The sequence below is a fragment of the Tauraco erythrolophus genome, chromosome 10, assembly GCF_009769465.1.
Source record: "Tauraco erythrolophus isolate bTauEry1 chromosome 10, bTauEry1.pri, whole genome shotgun sequence".
Classification (NCBI taxonomy): Eukaryota; Metazoa; Chordata; class Aves; order Musophagiformes; family Musophagidae; genus Tauraco; species Tauraco erythrolophus.
In genome coordinates this window covers 35,866,832-35,890,699 of record NC_141474.1, presented here as the reverse complement: position 1 = coordinate 35,890,699, position 23,868 = coordinate 35,866,832, and the positions used below count along the sequence as shown (strand labels likewise).

Genomic DNA, 23,868 nt, shown 5'->3' with positions numbered 1-23,868 from the left:
AGAAGAGTACTTAATGACAAAGAGCTATCCTTATCAGCTGGAGTGAAGAGAAGGTGAATACCAAAAAATGGTCGGTTCTAGGCATCTCAGCTGGCAAAGGGGATGCGTGTTACAACTGGCTCCTGTGGGACAGGAACACAGGTAAAGCAACTGCAAAACATGGGCACCAAACCCAAAATGATTGCTTGTGAAACTAGAAGATACAGGAGTTCAAAAACAGTAAATGGGAAAGGTAAATGATCTCCATTCAGGATCTCCCTGGAAATCAAAACTGGGTGAGAGAAGATGAAGCCAAACAGAAGAGTAAAAAGAAAATAAGGGGACATGACTTGTTGACTGTAAAATTTAATGTGCACCCAAGATTAGAATCCAACCAGATGGCCTGTCCTCAGCTGGAGCAGAAAATCAGTCACTAGCATAAGGAATCACTGAATGAAATTCTGAGAAAACTGACAGTGGCTTTGAAGACACAGCTGATGAAAGCAGAAAGGAAAATGAAGCGATACCTTGTGCAATCACCAATAAGCACACTCACGCTCACGAAGAAGAAGAGATTTACTCCAAAAGCCTTGCTCCGCATGGTGTGACAAGGAGCCATCACCTGGGAGCAAAACCACAGGAAGTGCCACTATTGTAACTAACAATGGCAGATGCCAGAAGATTGTCCCAAGTCTGTAGTGTCTCAGTAGTGGATGTTTATCGTCCTTCCCACAGTATTTCTGACATAAGGAGAACAAAGGATCCGAAGGCAGAAGTTGTAAAGAACAAACCCACCTCAACTCTGTCCTCATCCCCTGAGACTAAGAAATCTCTTTCCTATTTTCAATCCTGAATTCCAGAATTTTTTCCCACGGAGGGAGATAAAGGTGATGTGGTAGAGGCCACAGGATTACATGTGCAGAGACATTTAAAAAAGGAAAGAAATGCCAATTCCTCTTCAGGTCTGACTAACGGGACGGGAGCAGTAAAGAACTCGGAAGAAAAAATCCCGGCATTGAACTGGGTAGAGACCGAGGACGAGTTTTTGAAATTGCAGCACAATACTTCAGCCAAAGCCAGGAATGCAAAATCCAGAGCAAAATGTAACTATAGTGGAAATGTCAAGGATTTGAGAAGCACAGGAAAACATTCACAAGCAGGCCTGCCTGTTCTAAATCCTGTAACTCAGCTGCTGTGGCCCAGGTTTCTGCAAAGAATGGCAGTTTCAACACAAATGAGCACTGTTCCCTGTTAGGGTCACCAAGTTTATACTTGAGTGTTCTGATAAACTGGCAGTTAGCTAGAAGTAAAAGAAGAAACTGATATTGCAGACAACCCGAACGGGGCTGATAACGCTGGAGAAGATGGAACAAAACTAGAGAAATAGGAAATACGATGCCACTTAATGAAAATGAATCAAAGTTGAAAACATTATTTTTCAAATACACAAATAATCTCAGATAACAAAACAGAAAATATGCTACAAATTGTGGATAATGTGAAAAGCAAAACATACCAACACTATAAAAAAAGTGCCAAGTTACACCACGTACAACCACGATTCTCAGTCGTACAGAAAATGGAAATATCTTACTAAGCAGGGACACCAGTCTTCACGTTAACTGTGCTGTGCGTACGGAGCCAGGCAGGATTTGCAAGACTTCACAACCAATCAACATTATCAGGACAACAGTGAACTCGAAGATGCTGAAATGCCACTGGAAGAACATGAAGAGGCTTTGTTACCAGAATTAGGAGAAGGTAGTTTTGAGGCAGAAAATGAAGTGCCTTTAGTTCCTTGCAGCACAAACGAAGCTGAAAGCTCCACTACAAAAGCCATACTGTACCCACCATCTGTGGAACATGCTAATGCATCATCTTTGAAGGCAAAAGAAAGCGAGGAAAAAACCCATCGTGACACTGCTCATTTTCTTTCTTCAAATCTACAGACAAACTGCCCCATCTTTCCTGAAAGTTATTAGCATCATTGTGGTGGGAAAGTTCAAGAAGTTCAAAACATATAAAATACATTTTGATTAAAGTAGCAGAAAAAATTACAGGTAATTCAGCTCAAGTAATTTTACTCAACTGAACAGTGATTTGGTAACGGGAAGAATCAGACAGGAACCACATCTGGTTGTGTCAGAGCCAAACAGAACAACACAGAATACAGGTGAGAGGAAGATCAACCAGGAAAAGTCCACCGAGCGGAGGGAGCAGCCAGTGATGCTTATGGCCTAGAACATAGGGCATGAATTTAATTTAACGTATGAATTTGCATTTACAGCTCCCAAAACCATGTCTGCCCTGTAACGTACGAGTCGCAGTACTTAAAAAGTCTCTGTGCTTGGCTTATTACTGTTTGCTTGATGGAAAGGACAAAATCTATTTTTATATCTGCATCTATTAAATTCTATCTTAAATTCACATCGCTCACTAGGTTTTCTGGTCTTCTTCCCCTCATACAGCACAGGTACCCATTAAGCTCCAGGTGACAGGGGCTGATGTTTGGCTCTTTCCAGGACCGGTGACCTTCCCCCACTCACAGCCTGGTAAACTGCTTTCAAGACTCCTGGGTGGCAATCCCATAACCAGTCACCGCACGCTCTCCAAACGGTTACCTAGAGCTGCTGCTCAGAAACTGAATTTTAACACAGAAGCTCTTCTGAGTAGATCCAAAATATTCTGAACTCTTTATTTCCTTAACTTCCAAACCTTATGAGGTCTCCTTATGAGGACTAGTCTCTTGGACCCGGCAATGTTTCCTCACTGGTCTTATCTACTCTGTGTTTGAGAGGAGAAAAATGTGCTGCCTTAAAAGCAAGAAACAGTGACAGGTAAATATATATATGCGTTTTTTCATGGAACACAAGTACACAAGATCAGTGTGCAGAGTTTATCTTATAGCAGTTTAAGGAAAAAACCACAAAGTGGTGAGAAGTTTTGGGTACTACGAACTGAGAACAGCTGCCGTGAAGAACAGAGGCCCCATATTGACCCTTATTTCTCTCAGACACAGGATGTCTCATAACTTCTGACTGCGTGTTGTATCCCCAACTGTTCCCAAAACAGAGACTGCAGCAATGTGCCAGAAATGCCAGGGAGAGGACTTCGGATTGTCTTCAGGTCATTCTGTCTTCTCCACACCTCCTGTGCGTGTGCCCTATTAGCTGTACCAGGGACCGGCCTCGCTACGGACCACTCTACGACTCTGCGACACGGCACAGAAGCAGCCAGAAGTTTACACACTCCCAGGGTAACCTGGCTTCTCTTTGTGATGCTGCACATTTTATTTTTCACACAATGAAGAATTCGTAGAAAATACCTACGAAAGTCTAGGAGCAGCAAGTTCTTTTCTACTCCCTCAGTACTAACTCAAGTCATAATCAAAGTTATACAATTACTTAAAGTTTCGTTAAATGGCTAAATGTTAATTAACTTTCCTCGTCAATTCACCAACGTGTCTATTTCTTGACGTGCACCATTACCTGTCTCAGGGCTTTCTGCAATGGAAACAACTTGCCTGGGAAACTGGGGCTCTTGGGGCAGCCATGTGAGGTCAGACAGATGGAACCCATGTCCCTGCCACCCTTCCAGGGCACTCACCTCGGGACAGGCGTTCCAGCCCCTCATCAGCAGGGCGGAGATGGGCTTGGGGATGGAGTAGCCGATGGGCGGGCGGATGTGGTGGTACGCCATGTCCGCCGCCGCCGCCGCTGCAAGCGAACAGCCCGACACAGCCCGTCAGCACCCAGCAGCCACACGCGTTCCCAGGAAAACACAGCCTGCTGAGTCCCGACACCCACCCCAGCAGGCACGGGACTGCCGAACCACCAAACCTGGAGATAAAGACTTGCAGCTTAAAGGCATCTCCCGCCCGCGCTGTTTGTGGAGAAAGCTGAGGCAGCCCGTAAGCCGGAATGGAAACACACTGCTGTAAAGGCTGAGCACGGGTGAAGACAATCTAATTCAGCTTAAACCATAAAAAACAAAAAAACAGTCTGTGGGGGAAAAAATTAGTTAACTTCCAACTCACTTTAAAAAAAAATTGTCTTCATCATTAACACAGGGTGACAGGTAAACTCCAGCTGCAGATGAATCGGTAACAGACTCCGATCTCTTAAAACAACCCATGGTTAGTTCTGTTGCAGTCTAAGACAAAAATTAATTCTACGTGCTTCTTCAGTAAAAATCCAGTGGGTGCCTTTGTATAACTGCAAGCCACGACTGACAGACAAAACTGCCAAAACGTTTTCCTAGTTGGGTTTACATGTTTAGTGAACCCAAACACATGGTTAATTCCTCTCATTCCATTTAAGCAAAATTTTTTCAAGTCAGAACAAATGTATTTTGAACTCATATCAAAAGCTAAGTAAAATTCTTTACCTGAGACTTTAAAATGATGTGATCAGAGCACATGGGACATGCAGGGAACTGTGAGATCACAACCATGGGATTGTAACAACACTGATGTAATTTTTTTTAACCATATCCCATTCTCATCACAGTATTCATCGTAAGAATAGATCAATTTCAGCCATTGTCTGGCCTCATTGCAGCTTTTGTCTGCATAATGAGGTTTCAGAATGTTTATATCAGATAAATCCTGTGATATTGTAACTATATGTAGACAGGAGGGGCAAACACAGTTTGCCTAATTTTGGTTTCACTCTAACAAGGTTCTGAAGGCACGACTCAGGTACTACTGGACTCTGCTTTGCCTAGCAGACACTATGAAAAGAGGGCAAATGCAAATCAGACTAAGACAGCAATGAAAAATGCTCCGTGTTTTTTTCTGTAAAGGTAATGTATCACCTACTGGCAAAATCTCATCTCACCAAAGTTAATAGGATCGGTTTAATGGGGTCAGGATAAGAAAAAGAAAGGGAGAAACACACTGTGTGTCTTTGTATGTTTCTATAATACTTTACAAAGTTTTTGTCACTATTTTTTGGGCTCTCCTTTCACTGTCAATGGGCTTTTTCTTCAGCTAAAACAATATATCTGGTAAAAAGTCCTTCAAAACACCTGAATTAAATGACAAGAATCCATTGTTCTTAAAAATGAGCAAAACAAAAAAGAGTCTGGGTGGTCCTCAAGAATGTGAGCTTAGAGATGCTTTCCAGCATGTGATATCCTTGAACCTCTGGGTATTTTCTGGTTTGACTGATTGGTCTGATCCTGCCATTCTTCTGGGTCAGAGCAACTATAAGCCATGAGAGGAATCAATGACAACCTACCTACAAAAACGTTATTTCGATTTCTTCTTGTTTGTGGGGAATGTTAATCAACATCTCCTATATTGGATACCTGTATGTTCATAATCACAACATACCGTTTCCTTGTGCAAGTGTCATTTTTGCGTTGTTTTCGCCACGTGGGATGCAATGGTTCAGTTTCTGAATCTAGTTTCACACCTGCAGTTTCCAGACATCTCTATCCCCGTGTTTGCCCACAAAACCCTACCCAAAGCTTACATGCTGACAGTCTTACAGCTGTGAATTGAACGTCATCTGTGGAAAACAGCCAAGAAGAGGATCTTCAGATATCAGAAGATGTCCTCTTGCCCCCTGGGCCTTCCAAAATGTCTTTTAAATGGAAGACTGCACACCAGGTAGCTGTCAACATCTACTCCCCACGCAGCCTGTGCCCAGCGCACAGGAGGACACAGGATGGTGTCTGCCTGGGGACCGGTCACGGGTTTCTGACTCGATGACAGACCCAAATACAGCTCAAGCAAGTGGGCAACAAACACATCAGTGCATCTGCTGAGCCACCTGCATCCCAACCCCGCCATCCCCAACAGAAAACAGTGACAACAAAGACCAAACACATCATCCAGCTGCACTGATCTGCAAAAGCCCTCTCTGTTGGCGTACGTAAGCACGATGCTGCCGGGGTGATGCAGCCTGTGGAACACAGCGCTGCCGCCTCCCGAGCACCGCGTGTCTGTGCTCCACGCGCGCTCAGTCTCAGCCTCGTGTGAATCCCAACCGTTTCCTAAACTGGCTACAAACCTGAATGCACCTGCAGCACAGCCTGGGCCTTAATAATCTAATGATCTGATACTGACACAATTAATTGTCAGCTGGTTGCCTAATTGCTATATCTGAAGTATATGCAAACTCTCAGGCTGTAAAAACCTCATCGTGACCTTATGTTCTTTTCAACACCTAATTATTTCAGTGAACTTCACCTTGCTTCCTGGACCTCTAAGCCTGCACAAAGGTAACTAAAACCAGAAAAAAAAGTCAGCGATGCACAATTACAGTTAGTGTTCTGCAGATAACATACAAAACTTTCATAAAGAAAATCCCTCACCTTGAAATACATACTTTGAGAAAAAGATGGGATTTGTATTTAACGGAATAGTCATTATCTAAACATATATCTTAAATGTGGGACTTTATATAAAACATACAACACCCTCAAAGCTTCTTTTCGCAGAATATATATACATATAAATCAGATGTTCAGATTCAACATCTTTTTTGTGCATAAATATATCTTTTACAAGCAGAACAGTTTGAGGTTCCACAGAGACTAGGAACTAGTTATAAATAATGACTGTTGCATCTGACAAATCACCTGGTTTGTGACCTTCTATGAAGTCTCAGTTTCCTTATCCATGGAAGGGGGAAAATCACACTTATTTAGGCAACTGAGAAGGCCAACATTAGGTAGAAGTTGGGCTCACTTTAAGGAGACAGACCTGGATCAAATCTGAGCGTTTCGGAAAACCGCATCTCCATGTTTGTGGGAACCAACAAGGTCTTTGGGAAATATATTTTATAATAGGATTCAAACAAACTGCTGGTGATCTGGAGATAAGGAAGGACTCATCACTAGAGCAGAGGACAAGGAAAGAGCCTTTCCCTAGACATGGTGTTTCAGCAAAGAAAGAAGGGACAGAAAATGCTTCTCTTAATGCTGCAGAAACAAGAAGCCAGCAAGCCCATGGAAGTCAGAATAAAGGGACCTTATCATTCAGTTGATGTAATACATTTAAAAAAAGAAAAGAGGGAAGGGTGGAGAGAAACAGTAGTCCTATACTTTTTTTTTTTTATGCCTTTTATTTCATTTATGATGCTCCCAGTGAGCTCTAACTCATCTTGAGTCTTCTAGTCCTGTCTAGACCATAATGTGCACAGAGAAAAATGGTTAATTCAGAATTAACTGAGATTAATGATAGAAATGGTAACCTTAGAGAAGGCTTTGATAACATGGATAATGGTGTGCTAGAACAGCACCTGGGAACGTACCGTTTGATCTTTAGTTAAACGGCCATGAAACAAGGACCAGTGGAAATGGAACACAAATGCAAAAATGATTCAGAACCGAAACCCAGATTCACAGCTAAAGCCATTTTATTTCTGGAACCTGGAGCTGAATTGAGTCAGATGTTTGCCTTCTGCATCGCTTTAGCGCTTAGAAATAAAGAGACGTGAAAACCAGCTAATACAGCGTAGCAGGTCGTACACAAAGCTGGCACACTCATTGCCAATGGTATTCATGACAACTGCCTTTTGCACGCGAGAGGCTGACCTTCTGAACATCACAAAGGCACCCAAAGGAGTGTAATGGAGGTATAATCTCAAAATAGGAGAAAGGTGAATCTTTATTTAATGATTCCCCCAACAGAAACAAAAAAAAAACCACAAAACAAGGGAGGAATCAATAAGTAAAACTTTGTATGTATCAAAAATGACTTTGAAAAGATAACAATGCCCTAATGAGAAAAATATGTTAGATTTCATTTAGTATTTTAGTAATTTACAAAGCAATTGACCTAATAAGGGACCTGGATCATTTAAATATTTAAGTTATGTAGACCTGTAGTGAGTAATATATGCAACTGTAGTGAGGTAGTTCCATGCTTTTCATAATCTTAATACTTAATAACAAACTTCAGTAAAACGTGGGTTAATTTAGTATAGCTACTTCTCTAGTTCAAAGAAATTCAAATATTAATTCATTGAGCATCTTACCCGGTTTCAGGTGAGCAAATGGGATTTCACCTGTTAACAGCTCCCAGAGGCACAAAGCATAGCTGAAAACATCAGCTTTTATGGTGTACCGTGTACACTGGGTGAACACTTCAGGGGCCATCCAGCGAAGGTTCTGCACAGCAGGAAACATCAGTCATACATTAACAGTGTTTACTTCCTCATATATGCATCTTTTCCTGTATTTGTATGTTTGTTTTCCTTTCTTTTCTTATTTCCTTGCCTCCGTCACTCTATAAAATAACTGGTAAATTCGCTAGGAAAAACTTTTACCCAGCTTGCAAAATCCAGGCAGTGTGTTATTGCACATTATAGTGGTACTATCACATTAGGGTAGTTGCTGCCTCAGCCCTATAAAGCCTGACTGATCAGGCTTTCAACATGAGAGTAGTGCTAGAATAAAAGCAGAACACCCAGCCTCAAAGCCTGGAGATCACATTGAATGGTCTGAGCATGCCATATAATACCAATTAACTACTACTCCAGCTGGAAGCTGGAGAGACTGCTGACAACTGCATGGGGTTGGTGCCTTCTCCCTTGGGATCTCACTGCTTTCTGCAGAAGCCCAGTTCTGAGGCTGCTTCACAAGCAACCAGCCTCTCCCTGGAGTGATGAGTTCAGGGTGTTTTTGCAGATTCCTTGCACCTCAGTGACTTTATCTGCATTATGGTGAGATGCCATCAAACCTCGTTAGGACCCAGGTCTGCAGCAGCTGTACTCACTCCTCACACAGTGAGTGTGGTTACAATTCGTTAAAAAGATGATTGCCAAACCCTGGTTTTAGCATCACCCATCCTATTCCACAATTAGTCATTATGACGATGCAAACTTTCATGATCATGGAGTGGCACACAGAATGCATCTGGACTCACTTATGGAGACAACAGAACTGTCCTGTAAAGCTGACTCTCTGTGAGCAATAGGCTTGTAATGGAGAAAAGAATTCTGAGCGAAAGTCAGTGCCGAATAGGTAATTCCCTATTAGAAACAGGGACCACCTGCCAGCAACATGTATATGTGGGTGGGGAACGGTGGATTACAAAACTGACACTTTACTAAGGATTTGGGGGGCAATAGAGTTCCAAAGACAGCCTTATAAAGCATTATTTCCTGTCACAGATATTATATATTCACTCATCTCTGCTATTAAGGAGGCTTAAAGGAAAAAAAAAACACCACAAAGAAACATTAAGAGAGATAAAATACTATACCAGGTCATCTTTCCCTTCAAATATATTTCTAGTGTCATTTTCTCCTAAACTGAGTTTGCCTGTATGTTTTATACTAATTATGTGAAACAAAACAAGAAACAAACCCCAGGTTGTTTTGTCATATTGTCTTCATCCAGGGATTGCAAAAATCTAGACTCTGAAACACACAGAACAACAGAAAAAATTACTGTCAAGCCAATACAGATGCTCACCTTATTATACAAAAGCCTTGGTAAAAAGTGTGGCCTTTTTTTTAAAAAAAAAAAAATAACTCAGGGGTTTTGAGAGCCCAGGAGAACTATGACAGCTGTTTTCCAACAGGGATGTGTACAGATAATGAGGCTTTTGAAACCTGCATGCCAAATTCAGCACTGGCATAAACCTGTGATGCTCCATCGGCATGAACAGCAGTTCACGGCAGCTGAGGGTCTGGCTCAGAATTTGTGAGCTCCTGGTTATTTGCACTGGTTGCTCTAACTGGATGTGGATTTACACCAAGCAGCCACGGAGCCCTGCGTCACAATGCAGTCCCACAGGAGGCCCTCGGTCTTACTCGGTGCCTGCAAAGCAGGAAATGACGGGATCGTGCAGGAATACAGCGAAGGTGGGATTTGCTACGTTTTGTGACACATCAATAAGTCCCCAGGCAGGACTTTGACAAATCAGAAAAACACACTCCAGCGTGCATCCGTATGAACAAGAGTACTGCCAGCAACGCCCCAGACAAGCAGCTACCGCCATGTGGTCCAAGCCTTGTGCTATCTCCTTGCTTCAGGAGGCTGGACAATGGCGGGTCTGGGTCAGCGCTGGGTCCCTCATGGACATGGTCGTGCTGCCACCACCCTCCTCCGATGTGAAGCTGATGTTCATGCATCTCTACTGATCACATCTGCGGTGATATCGCACAGTGACAACGGCCGTGTCTCGCATCAGGCACCTCCTGAGGAGTCAGGTCAAACCCTGCTCCCTAAACTCCAGCCGCGCACCGACGAGGACACATCCCTGTGGAGCTTGGCTGATAAACACCAAGGCAATGCATGAAATATAGATTCATAAAGTATAGCCCAGTCTAATGTTGAACACAAAGTTACTAAGGTCCATAACTGAGTTAACGAGCTACTTTCTGCTCTTTTAACTAAAATGAAAGAAATCTGTCCTATTGCCATGGGGCTTGGCTGCCAAGAGGCAGACTTGCACAGCAGCACCATCCTCAGATCCTGAGCACTCGCCATGAAAGACAAGGGCACATCTTCTACTACAGGCAATACCACTCCACTTCTTCCTCTAACCTACCGCTAGAGCTTACTGAAACTGAGGCGCATCCATTTCACTATCACCTGGGCTTCCGTCTCAGATGAACAGTGGGGTACTCCACAGCACCTGCTAACTTAGATGAGACAAAAAATAGGGGTATCCTCATCCCTAAAAGCCTTTTGTGTCCTCTCACAATAACAACATGAAGACCAGCTTCCTCAGCATCTTCTTAGTCAGCTCATGTTTAGGTTTAGAGAATTTAAGGTTAATTTATAAATATTTCATAACAATTTCTTACCTCCAAAATCAGCAACAACAGCATGACCATCCTCATACAGGAGAATATTGTGACTGGGGAAAGAAAAATATTATTATAGATAATTGCTTAACAGCGTCTTAAAGATGGTGAAAATTTTGCAGTTTTCGGTTCATAGCTAAACTCTTGAGGAGTTCAAATCACCTGCTCAAGTAGATAAACTTCTACAGATAAACCACTTTTAGCTACATCTCATAGTTATGGTTATAAAGCACATGTTAACTCTGAGAAGGCAAAGCCAATAGCTTCATAAATGAGACGTCAGATTCTAATCAATACTAGAGCAAACGAATTTCCGTAATTAGTTATAGATCAACTATTACAGCTTTATTCAATATGCGCGTTGAATCGCAGTGATGAAGTGAAAAAGATGATATTTGAATACAAACACAGCGATGACCTTTAAATAAAATTAAATGGACTGATTTTTTTCTCTTTAAAGGCTTGCGTAAGCGTAAAATCATAGTGGTAATTCCTAATTTGTGCCGACGTATAGAAGGCAAGGAACAGATCTGGAGAGTCCATAGAGAATGGATCACTAGAAGCCATAAGAAATCCATTAAGCTGGGGAAAAAAAAAAAAGACACAATGGTAGGTCTTATCCAATTTAATGATCACACCTAATAATGCAAATGTTACTTTCATGGGACAGAGGTATTTTATTTCTCAAAATATCTCAATTTGTTTCTGAAAAGAAGACACATCATTCATTCTGTAGCTTATCTCAGCATGTAGGATGAAGGCCTCTCCCCACTCGCGCTAACGGAGATCTGTAGTCGCCAGAGGTGAGATTTCAGTCCTGCCCTCCCTTCGGGTTCTGGTTCTACAGTGCCCCTTTTTATAAGGTCTTTGAGAGCTGGCGAGTACAACTGGTGATGTGTGCTAAGTTGCTTTGGACCTGAACTGAGTCTCAGGTAAAGTGCCAGGTTTCCATCTGCTTAAAAAGTAGGAGCACTTAGTGATTTTTTAACGTTTCATCTTATTGTCCAGGAAATGCATATTCCTTGTTGTTGTTTGATGGGCATAATCACAAGCATGAAGTATTGTTCATTACTGGACATCAAAAGAACCACATTTTGCATTTATCCTTGAAAACTACACTTGCAAAAATGACAGTGCATTTTGACTGTGGTAGAGGAACATCTTGGTGGCACCTCCTTCCAAAGCTCCCGGGGCAAACCGGGCCATACCGTGACATCAGCGTCCCTGGGGACTGGGGGTCGCCCCTGAGAACGGCAGCAAGGAAGGGTCCGGGGCGAGGGCTGGCGCCCCGTGGAGCACCACGGAGCAGCCCACGGAGCCTGCACTGCTCAGGGCTGCGGCCGGAGCCGGGGTTTAACCCAGCGGGATCTCGCAGACGGGAATGCTGTGCAGCCCAACGCTCCGGGAAACGTGGGAGTCATGGTGCGAGGGTGGCAGAGCCGACCTGTGCCCGTCCCCTGCCTCCGCTCACCGCCACGCCACGTGCCACACTAGAACTGCCTCCGTGTCCTGGAAAACACCCCGGATTTCAGCTGTGCTGCAGCTGGGGTGAGGCTCATGTTCACCTCTTCTAACCGAACTGCAGACAGCAAGAAATCCCAGGAAAACGTGGTATTCATGTTAAATGTATACGTCAGATTTTCATTTCAATATAAAGTCTTCATCTGTGCCCCAGACAGTTTCTGGAGTTAGGAAGAAAGGAATAAATGCAGGAAAACTCTTGTTTGGTCAGCCCATGTATGGGGCAATCTCTGTCAGGACGTCTAGAGATCAGAGGAATCATTTATCAAAGATAATTACTTGTACTGGCACCTATCGGAGTGTTTGGATTTCTGTGAAATCTTTGAAACCATAGCAACCGCAGGGCTCAGTGAATGTAAGGGGCTGGATAACCAGAGCTTACCTTGGATTGTCAGCAGAGATGTTTGGAAGCTTAAAGTTAAATCTACTGGATTCGTCCTAAAACTGCTACAACCAAAGAGGTGAATTATGAGATTTGTGTGCTGGTTTAAATCCATTTACTGAAGGTAATGTGAAGAAAATTCAGCTTTATTTACATATTCTTGTTCAAATATGGATAACATCTGGGAGGAAATATAACCCTATGTATGTGTCCTTTCTGTTAATTAAAGAATTTTTTAAAAAACAAGCTTCCAAGTATGAACAAAACAACTACAAAAAGACTTCTGCGTAAGACTATACATATTTCTTATCCATTTTATGAAAGTGTTATCTTGTGAGCAGATAGCAGGAGAGCTGAAAACCAAACCAAGCCAAAATAGAGTATTTCTAGCACTGAAACTGTGAAAAGGAAGATATCAAGATTAGATAAGAAGCAAACAGGCATTTATTACACATTTTCACCTGGATAGCTTCAAATAATAGAAAAAAAGTAACATTACCCTGGGAAAACAATGGTTTTTAATTTGGGGGCACTTTGTTCTCAGACTTGGACTGAAAAGGTAAAAGACAAGTGAGAAAATTATCAGCTCCTGAATTCTGGAGATTTAGAGCAGGTCAAATGTAAGTGAACAAGACAGAAGTTCTTTCAAGCAGAATATCTGCTCTGGACAGATGCAGATAATTAGTTCAACCTGAACTAATTATCCCTCCTTAGGGGCAGCGATAAGTCTTGCGGGCAGACTGCGATGACAACGTGCCCATGTTTTTAGCTCAGGACTGGTATTCTCATGCAGGAGTACGGGCATGTGTTTGGTACAGCCGCACCAGCTCACCTGCAACTACCCCAGCATCTTTCACATGGGACTGGCATTTGGAAATGCCTTCTGTTGACTTGGAAATTAATGTTTGAAACAATATGTGCTGATAGAAAATAAAATATTGAGGGTGAGTCTCCATAAACTTTACTACTTAAGCAGAATGGAAGTAAGAAGAAATTCTGGCTGCGTTCTTAAACTTAGTGTGGGAAAACCCCATCTCTATGTATTTGGCATTTCTAGGCAGATTTCAATTCAATGAATATATCAAGGGACTTGGAGCCAGTCCCAGGATCAACGAGTCTCTGTCTGTACATACATTGATGGTTGGAGGACATCAGCATACAGAGCTGTGGCACTATTCCAACCCATGCAGTGGGGAAGCAGATACATGGGCTGTGCTCCAAGGTGCTGCCATTTACAATGAGTACCCAGCTTACGTTTTCAATGAGGAGGGAAGAACTTGTTCCTCAGAGCAACAGATAGAGCTTAAAACAAGGGCTCTTCTAAAGTCACTGCAATTATTTCACCTGGTTGAAACTCATGGCTCAAGAGCCTCACTTCTGTAGCATCACCTGGCAGCTGGGTGGCCATTGCCTGTAGAAAGGTGCTCTGGTTATGAGGTTGAGACCTCTGTCGAGAGGAAGAGCTTCGGAGGAAGCGAGTGTGCCAGCATATGGAGCACAAGCATCAGATCCATCAAAAGAGGAAAAATGGAATTGGGCTGAATTTTATCCACATTTAAGAGCCGGGCTTCCGAGGCCCTGCAAACTGCATTCAAGTCAGAGGCAGTGTTGTGAAGATGCCCATACATACAGTCCATAGTGTACATCTCTAAGAATTTAATTTTCTTTTCATTTGATAGTGATGATGTCTAACCTTAAAAGAAGACAATGCTGTGTTCTCCCTGAAGCTACCAACGTACTACAGATACTAAAGCAAGTGACTTCCAAGCTCTTGGTTCTGTCTCCCTGAAAAACGTTGCATAGGAAAAGATTCAGAGCTATAGGGCAGCTGGAACTTCCCTCCCTCCAAACAGGATACGGTAAAACTCTTGTTCAGAGATATCTCATTGTTTAATAGTTACTAAAAGGGTATTGCCAAGAACCCAAATAGCTGTAATATCTTGTCTCCACCACACCCTGTAGTAAACAAATAGCCACCAAATTAACCTGGAAACATCAGTTTATAACAAATTAATCTTAACCTTTCCAGCTCTGCCTCGTCTCTTAGTTAATAAATTTGCAATTTCATTAAGGAAAAAAAACCCAAACTGAAAAAAAAACCACCCAGAAACGAGATTTCATTTCTTAAGTAAGCAAAACCCGATAACTGAAATTTGCAGAAGAGTTCCAAAGTGAATGTCTAATTGCAGTCGGGTTTTTCTATCCTGTTCACCTCTACAGCACAGCGCATCTCCCACCGTCGCTGGTTCCTAGAGAGTGGCAGAGGCGACGTTCTGCGACCCCGTGGCACAGCGGGCAGCGCTCTGTCCCTGCACCGTTGGTTTTCACGGTCACATCGCAGGGCAGAGCGGCCCCGGTTCTGCACGGCTCCTCCCGGGAGGAGCAGCAAACCCCGGCCCGGCCGCAGGGCTCACCCGCGGCCACAACCCCCCGCAGCCGCCCTGGGCCCCCGCACAGCCCGGGGCTGCCCGGCCCCGCGGGGCCATCCTGCCCCTGCCGTCGGGCTGCCGGAGCGTGGGGCCGGGCAGCGCCGGCTGTGCGGGCTAGGGGTAGCCAAGTGGCTTACAGCCGTGCTGGCTAGAGGCAGCCCAGTGGCTGACAGGCATCTGGCTCAGAAGCCAACCCCTTTCACAAGCTCCGTAAGGCCGTGAAGAAAGCCAGACACAGAAATAAGTACACAGAAAGGAACAGTAATCAAGAAATGCTAACGCTGAGGACCTGTGTGATTTCAGATGCTTCATTCTTTCCCTCCAAGCAGCGAGACATTCAGGCAAAGTCGCCACGATTCAACGCACACCGGGTTAAAGCAGCGGTTCCTCTGAACTCGGGAATCATAGAGTGATAGAATCACAGAACGGTTTGGGTTGGAAGGGACCTCAAAGATCATCCAGTTCCAACCCCCCTGCCATGGGCAGGGAAACCCTGCACTACACCAGGTTGCCCAAAGCCCCATCCAGCCTGGCCTTGAACACTGCCAGGGATGGGGCAGCCACAGCTTCTCTGGGCAACCTGTGCCACTGCCTCACCACCCTCAGAGGGAAGAATTTCTTCCTTCTATCTAATCTAAATCTCCGCTCTTTCAGTTTAAATCCATTGCCCCTTGTCCTATCACTACACACTCTTGTCCAAAGTCCCTCTCCAGCTTTCCTGTAGGCCCTTTAGGTACTGGGAGGCTGCAACAAGATCACCCCGGAGCCTTCTCTTCTCCAGGCTGAACAGCCCCAACTCTCCCAGCCTGTCTCCACAGCAGAGGTGCTCCAGCCCTCGGATCATCTCCGTGGCCTCCTCTGGCTGGGTCTGCAGGGAGCTCTGCTCGCCAGTGGAGCGGACTGCAGAAGGCTCATCGTATGCCATTATTCCAGAGACTTTGATGTGCCACTCACCAGTGAAACAAAATTTGCTAAGCATTAATTTCCCCCGAATTAAGAAAACGTACATTCAAGTACACAGACATGATTGGCCAAAGCAAGAATTCCAGTTTCAGTTTTGGCTGAGGGAGTATTTTTATTGATGACCTTTGCAGTGCCCTCTCTTCTCTTTGACAAGCAATGCAGGTCCCACCACCGCTCGTCCCGCTCTCTCCTCTGCGGTCTCGCCCCAGCTGACAAACCTGGCCGCTAACGAGATCTGGAAGCGAGGATCCTGTCTTGGAGCACAGCCACATCTTGCTTCGGCCATGTGTCTATCGCTGAGGGAGCATTTTGACTTTTGAAGGTCAGCAACAGGGCAGAGCAATTCTTGGCAGCGTTTCTGCTTGATTTTGAGCTCAGATCTAAGGGGCAAACTGCAGCCCATTCACTGCTCCTGAATGAGCCTGGAGGGGCTTGTTTGCCAGAGTCTGAACCTCTGGCAAAACAGCTCGGCGTAGCACTTAGTACCTAACACGTAACTGCATCTGGAAGCTTCAGACAGCTTCTTTCAGCCGCAGAGGTGTTAAACAACCCTTACCTCATTGGTATTTCTATTTCAGCAGTTGCAGCTCAGTAGCAAATGCAGATCTGGGCTGAGCTGTGGTTTGCCAAAGGCCAGCCACAAGAACAGCAGTTAAAAAAAATCTACCACTTCTTACTCCTACTCCTGATCTGCCTGTGACGTGCATAAATATACCTGTTGGGAATGATGGTGGCATAATCAGTGTTAATATATAACGTCAGAATCACAGAATTGTTGATAATTTTAGTTAATCAAATGCAACTAACTAGTACAAATGATTTACTCAGAATCAGGGCTTTTCCCCAGAATAAACTCTGCAAGAGAAACGACAGAAGCCAGTTCACAACGTGACGTTTAAAACAAGACTGGATGAGGATTTCAGAAAAAGGCAACAGGGAACAAAGGCCTTTAGGGACTACAGCATTGATCTGATCTGGACTCCCACATAACACAGGACATTTCACTCCTCTAAATTCTTGCTTTGGTGTAAGAATTGTGGCTGAGCAGGATCATATGTTTTCAAAAAAGAAGACGTATTCCTCATTGCTGAGACAGTTACTTTGCTCTGATGCTGAAGAAGCCGCAAGACTGTTTGACTGCACTGGCATAATCTTCTAAATGGTTATGACATAACCCACACCACTAAAATGCAGCCCTCTCTGGAAGGCTTTTAGCTTGCCTGTGCCCAGCACATGCATTAAAGCTGTAACTCATAACAAATCTGCCACTGACATGACACCACAAAGATCTATTAAATAAAATTCCTCTAATCAACCACGGTGGGAAGGTCTAAAAAACTCATGCAGAATACACACAGAGTCTTCCAGGCAATCTTTTACTTACATCTATTTTATAAATACTCCAGAGATTTTGGATCATCTTCTCAACACAACTACCTAAGAAGAACACAGCAGCACAAGAATGACAAGAAGCTCAAGGGCTTGCTGATTTTCTGCTACCCACTCAGATTCATCCATAAGACGTATAGGCACAAGTATTAGAATTATTAACAAAAGGATACTGGGATGGAAGTATTTGCAGAAAATTGATTATATACAAACAGAGACTATGCTAATGTCCCAAGGAAAATTAAGCCTCAAAGGTCTTGGAAATAAGCTAATTTAGTAGAGAGGGTTGGGAAATCAAGCCAGGTATTGCTGGAAATTTTCAGGATTGCAGCTTTTGATTTGTCTTGAATAAAGATGGAAACCAGGCATTTCATAACGTGCGGTGAAAAAAAAACAGGACCTTTTTTTCCCTGTAAGTAACAAAATAACCTGACTGAAGTGTTCCATTCTGAATTTATCCTCTAAACTGGCCTACGTTATCAATGACGGTAACTCCTAGGAGCCTACATTCTTCAGCCACATGCAAAAAGGAAAATTCTGATAATTTCCATGAACTTGACGCCTTACTGAAAATAAAACAAAACCGTAACTTCTCTGATAGAAAATACTTGAGACAGAAAGTTTCCCGTCAGCCCTGCCAAGGTGTATCCGCAGTGGTCACTAGAGGGGGATGCAATGCAGCCCGTGAGCACGCGGCAGCCTGAGCTCCCACTGCGGGTGTCTCGATACGGATCAATCACACCCTTCGGCAACGCTGGTTTGAGCTTAAATGCACATGTTAATTCCGAAGAGATAATTCAAATTACAGCTACTTTGCCAAAAGTAGAGAGAAAAAGAGCAAACAGTTACAAAGCATGGGAAATGTTGGAGTAGATGATCTTTTCTTTTTGCCAACTTTGTTATCTTTCGTAGCACTAAAAATTCAAGAGAGTTTTGTGAGTTTCTTGTGCTTGTCAATATGTTGTGGAACTAAATCATTTGGGAGTTATAGGCTTTATCTTTATCAGGTATACATCCTTTTTTAAATCTTATCTTATTTTTTACGTGCCCAATCCTTAACGGACCAAAAAAGGAATAAGACAGAAAAAAAAAAGATCCCTTTTCCCCTCTCACAATCTTTTAATCCCCAGTGAATGGCAGTGAGCATTAAATCAAACCAGTTTCTTTGACATTCTTGGCTACATCTCTCAAAGACAGACACATTCCCTGCTCATTTAGGAGACACTACTGGTTTTACAAGCACTGTGACACTGCAAATATAGCTTAGTGAATCTTCGAAACCTTAATCTTGAAAATCTGTCTTTCTCCTAATACCAGTCCCCATTTCCCGGCTTTTACTGGACTGTGGAACTTGAAATTAAAGCTGTTGGCAGCAGTCCTTCCTCTTCTGCAGCACTTCTTTACGGAGGGATAGAGAAGCAAAGGAGTGAAGCTGTGTCAATCAAAATGACCAAAATTGAACCTAGTCCAAAACGTCTTCTCTTCTGTGTTTTGTAAGGGGCTCAGTGCAACCTACCGGCAGGTTTCGCCGTATGAAATGAAATATTCTGCCAGAGACAAGGCTGGAAGCCAGCTTTGGGTACTACTGCTAGATTTCACATAGGCATTTCATTTTGAAGTCAGTCCAACTCTGGAGAAGGTTTTGGACTAGATGATCTTGGAGGACCCTCCCAGCTTAACTATTCTATAGTTTTACTAACAGTAGCTTCCCAGTGGCCTCTCTAATCTCTCAGCATGCAAGCAGCTCTTTATGCAACAAACTACACAGGGATTTGCTGAGGGAATTCATTAATTCCCCAAGCATTGAGTAAACACCTATATGCATATTTATACACATATGGGCTTTTGCTTCTGTGGATCCATAAATGCCTTTCGAATGCACTGATTTCCTGCTTCTCTTCTTCCTCGTACTATATTGAGTATATAGAACGATGTGTCATTTTACTACAACGCCGACACTTTTGACAGCATATAGTTGTCAGAACTGAAGTGTTCCCTCCCCATATACCAATGAATTTTAGCTACTCATGCTCAGAACTGGCTATAGAAAGGCTCTTCTTTTCATGCCAGTGTAGCAAATATGGGCACTGTTGAAGAAGGTAGCTAACCAACAGCAAAGAACCATCTTCCCTCTCTCGGTTCTGCAGGCTGGAAATGCCAGGCCAGGGATCTTAGAAGGCTTTATCAGAACTGAGGGGATGCATTCAGTGTAACAGAATCTTGGTGCAGACTGTGCACCACTGCTCCAGATATTCCATAACCACTGTTTTCTTATGCACCATAAAGACAGACAGTTGCATTCTTAGGATTGCAGTATTTTCACATTGCCATCCACCTGAACTACAGGACTTTCACTTGGGAAAACTGCTGGTGTGACTCATGTTCACGAGGTTTGATGGAGCTGTTTATGATTTGGAAAGCTGGACACGAACATGTAACATTTATTTAATATAGCAAAATTGAGGTCACTAAGGACTTAGGAACATAAGCCATACTCACAACATTACATGACTTCAAACTGGAATTAGAGTTTACAGTGGCTAAAAACTAAAGTGAGCATCTGCTCTGCCGTCACTAGGACAAAACCACAAAGCTTGTCTAAAGAGAGAGAACACAGCGGTTTGGAAAGCACCTACTTTACATTAACAGAATAAAAGTCCTATGATAATCCAAGAGAAGGTGAAGAGGCCAGTTGATAGACATTGGTAGATCTTAGGGACTTGCAACTTTTAAAGTGAACGTGAACTATGACAAGAATGATAGATGTCTGTTCCTTAAAGTCTTGAATACATAGTGGTGTTCCACCAGTCAACCAAAGTTACGGCCCACATTATACATATCAGAGTCTGAAATGGTCGGTTCTAATGGCAGAGGACTCTTTTTTTTGACTCACATAACGTCTCACAATCCTAAGCTGAGCGATGACTAAAATGATTCTTTTTGGTTTTATTCCCTGCAGAGCCGGATGAACAAGAGACTAAGCATGGTGCTTGAAAAATACTCTCCGTATGAGAAAAATGATGTCCTTTCATTGCTGGCTGTGTAGAAACAGGCTGTTTTGAATCTAAGTTTGTTTTCCAGTCTTCAGAATTATTTCAGGTTCATGTCTTGTTCAACATGACACTCTCAATTGAAGGTTTTATAGAGAAGAAGCTGAGCTGTAAGATATGAGAGTTTGTGAAACCACAGTTTGAGGTCAGTAAATTGCAAAAAATAACGGTAATAGTTCTCGAGTAAGGGGAGCTACTAGTTAGACTAAAAGGAGATCTGATTCACTTCACTCTCTTTACAGCTTCTGAGATCCCCTATTCTTAACCTCACAGTGGATCATTGCAACATCAGTGCAAAATTATACGTGGCTGTATCCTGCAACGGGCACTGACTGCGGGGGATATTACTCTGTACAAACTCCTGATGTGAGCCACAGTACTCATCGATTTCATCAGCGTCCAAATTACTTTTCTTGTAATATTGACTTTTTTTGGCAAAAGCATATACATGTGAGCCAAGACAGTCTTCCCATTGAAGAGTCTGGCTTTCAGAACAGTTAAAACCGTTTCTGTGCTGCCCTTCCACCCCGGCGCGGTGTCTCTGGACGACGCGCTACCAGACCACGTGCCGCGGGGGGGCTGAAGGAACCACGAGCCGGCGCCTGTCCCTGGACTCACGTACAGGCGTCCCAACCACCTCCCTGCGAACTGGTTTCCAACACCTCTCCTACCTGTGGTGCTCGTTCAGGTGTCGAAATACAGATCTAAGAGTTTAACACAACACATCCTGGCTTAAACCCCTTGCTACGATTCCCTGCTCTCTCTTCTGTTTTCGGGAAGATAAACCCCGGAAGCCTGGCGCGGCGTAAACGTCAATGTAACATCTCACAACGCTGAGACCAGGCCTGAGCTGAGCGACGATTTCCCAGCTGCGTCCCGTGCTCGAGGTGTCACTGAGCTGGGACACCCCGTGGACACCCCAGCAGGCTCAGGGGGCCCATGGAGGGAAGCCCTTGGCCAGCACTCCTTTTCTGGCTGCTTCACTAACTTTTATTCCAAGTAGACTTGTGGCTGTGACAAACCAGGAAGGCAGTGTTTCAACGGATGGCTGCATACCCATTTTCATGTAGGAGGCACAGGAGAAGGAAGAGGAGCCTGTGGCTCACACAAAGGTGCAGATACTTTATGGTTGGGGTTTTTTTGTGCGTGTTTGTTTTTGTTTCGAGAGGAAACGCTCCAAATAAAACTTCCCAACACGAAGGATGCCCCAGCCGGGACTCCCACTCACGCTGTCCTGGAGCTGGGGCATCCTCTCAAATCTCGATGCAACACAAGGCAGCAGCCTCTCTCCTGGGGCCCCAGCCAGGTGTGGCTCACAAGAAGGGTTGTTCTCAGGGAAAACCAGTGGCACTGGGAAGAGCAGAGAGCAGGAGAAGCCTGGTGCTGCCAAATCAGTGCCACTGAGTAGGGATCTGAAGTCGAAGGTACACACACAGGATGCTTTTCTCAGCTGTGCCCTCACCTGCTCTGAAACCTGCATCCCCAGCGCTCCCTCTGTCGGGCAGGGAGGTGTGGGGCTGCCTCACGTACTGGGGCTGCCTCACGTACTGGGGAGAAGGCACTGGCGTGGCCGGAGCCGGCTGCTCGGCTGGAGGGTTCCCAGGAGTGGCAGGTTCCAACGACCTGAACACAGTCTGAGAACAGCTCTCCTCAGCTGACGGAGGCCGAAGAACACTGGTTTTGGTGGAACATCTGCCTTTCTCGGTTTGTGACTGTAAAACCACCGCTACGGAGGCAGAGGCAGGCAGAACTCCGTCAGTCGCCACTAAAAGAAGAAAACACATGCTCAGTGAAGAGGGAGCGTGCTTACAGCTCAGCATGGACAGCAGAGCCAACCCTTATTTCTGGGCTCTCTAAAAGGGCTCAATAAAATCCATTTATTGTGACAGAACAGGAACAATGGATCGAAGTTCATTATTATGCTAGAAGGATGTCTGGAGATGCAAGCTTTTCTTTCAAACTTTGAAAAAGCTTTATGGATCTCAGTTTCCTGGGAGAGACTTTGTAGTAAGTACATAAAATGGAAGGCAAACTTCTGAAGAACAGATACCAGGAATTAACAAAAGTGAAGCTTTGATTATTTTCCTTGTTTGTTTCTATGTTTGATCAAGATGAAGCACAGCCAGCAGCCGAGAGAAAAAGAAACTCGATGTGCGTGTGTTAAACAAAACATTACATTTACCCCAATTTGGAAAGATCAACTCAAGTATGTCAAGATTTTGTGAAATCTGTAACACTGAGGAACTAATGCAGTGTGATGCAGCACATATTAGGATTATTCAGAAGGTATCTGTGACACTAATCAGCAGAAAAGGATCTCCATGCCTAAGAGGAGTTAAAAGACCTTTAAATGTGGGGTGTTAGGGAGTGAGAGCCACCCAACAGAGCCGCTGCTGTGAGCACATCTTTGCACGCAGGCTGCCCTGAGCAGGATGAGCTCTGCACAGCGACGTGGTCCCTCGTGCCCCGCGCGGTGCGACTGCCCTAGTCTTTCATCCTGACATGTCCACGGCTTAGGGAATCAGCTGTACTTTTCCAGGCAGCTCAGAAATAGGCTGAAGTGTGGTGAGTATCACTTTTTCCAGGAGAAAAAGAAAATCCTGAGTTTTTATACACGAATTCATTTGTTTTTCAAACCACTGTGATACTATCACAGAATGCAAATACATATTGCTGCAGGGACAAGGCATCTGCCAGAGATGCTGGCAACCAGAAAAGCTGAAAAGAGCTGGAATAACATCTGCCCCTTCCACGCTTAACTAGGTCTAGCTGGATATCTAGCTGAAACAGCAAGCCACTGCTCAATTACTGTCACATGTGCTAGAGAGAAGAGGAGGGTCTGTACCTGGTACAGAAACTTGATGAGAAAGGAAAGCTTTGAAAATAACTGGAAAAGAGAGCTACTGCCACATTTACAATCTTCTACAGCTCTATAAAGATTGGATAGAATCAAGCTTAGGGACAAAGGCAAAACACTTGCTATTTAAATATTTGCTAGTGAAAGACATGTCCTATATCCAAGATGCAGTACAAGAATACAGATCATGACCATGCAGGCAAAATATCTTTTGCCTATTGCATAGTGCCATTTAGCAGAAGTGTATATAGAATCTTTTGAAAATTGATTTACTGATTCAAGGAAGCTATTGCAATTGACTTAATTTTCAGCAAAGAACGCACGAGAGGAAGCAGAAAACCGCCAGCTGCATGCAACAAAGAAAGAGCAAGGCTTTTAGAAATTAGCATCACAAACACAGATTTTCAAACAAACCAGGGGTGTGGGGTAAGATTCACAAAATGCTTTAGCTAGGGCAAAAGCTTCCAGTAACTCTGAAGATCAAGGTTTTCATACACCAGTCGCTGTGCCTTCACGGCACAGGGCTTCT

General features: G+C 43.9%; 1 protein-coding gene across 1 annotated transcript in view; it reads right to left on the bottom strand.

Annotated features, from left to right (window-relative positions):
* Positions 1 to 23,868, bottom strand: part of TNNI3K (TNNI3 interacting kinase) — an 87,122-nt gene that overhangs the window by 22,154 nt on the left and 41,100 nt on the right. Inside the window, exons 18-21 of the mRNA XM_086617356.1 lie at positions 10,749 to 10,801; positions 9,301 to 9,353; positions 7,968 to 8,100; positions 3,586 to 3,695 (exon numbers count right to left, since the gene is read on the bottom strand). Of these exons, the coding sequence (XP_086473482.1) occupies positions 3,586 to 3,695; positions 7,968 to 8,100; positions 9,301 to 9,353; positions 10,749 to 10,801 (349 nt within the window). The remainder of the gene's footprint in view (positions 1 to 3,585; positions 3,696 to 7,967; positions 8,101 to 9,300; positions 9,354 to 10,748; positions 10,802 to 23,868) is intronic.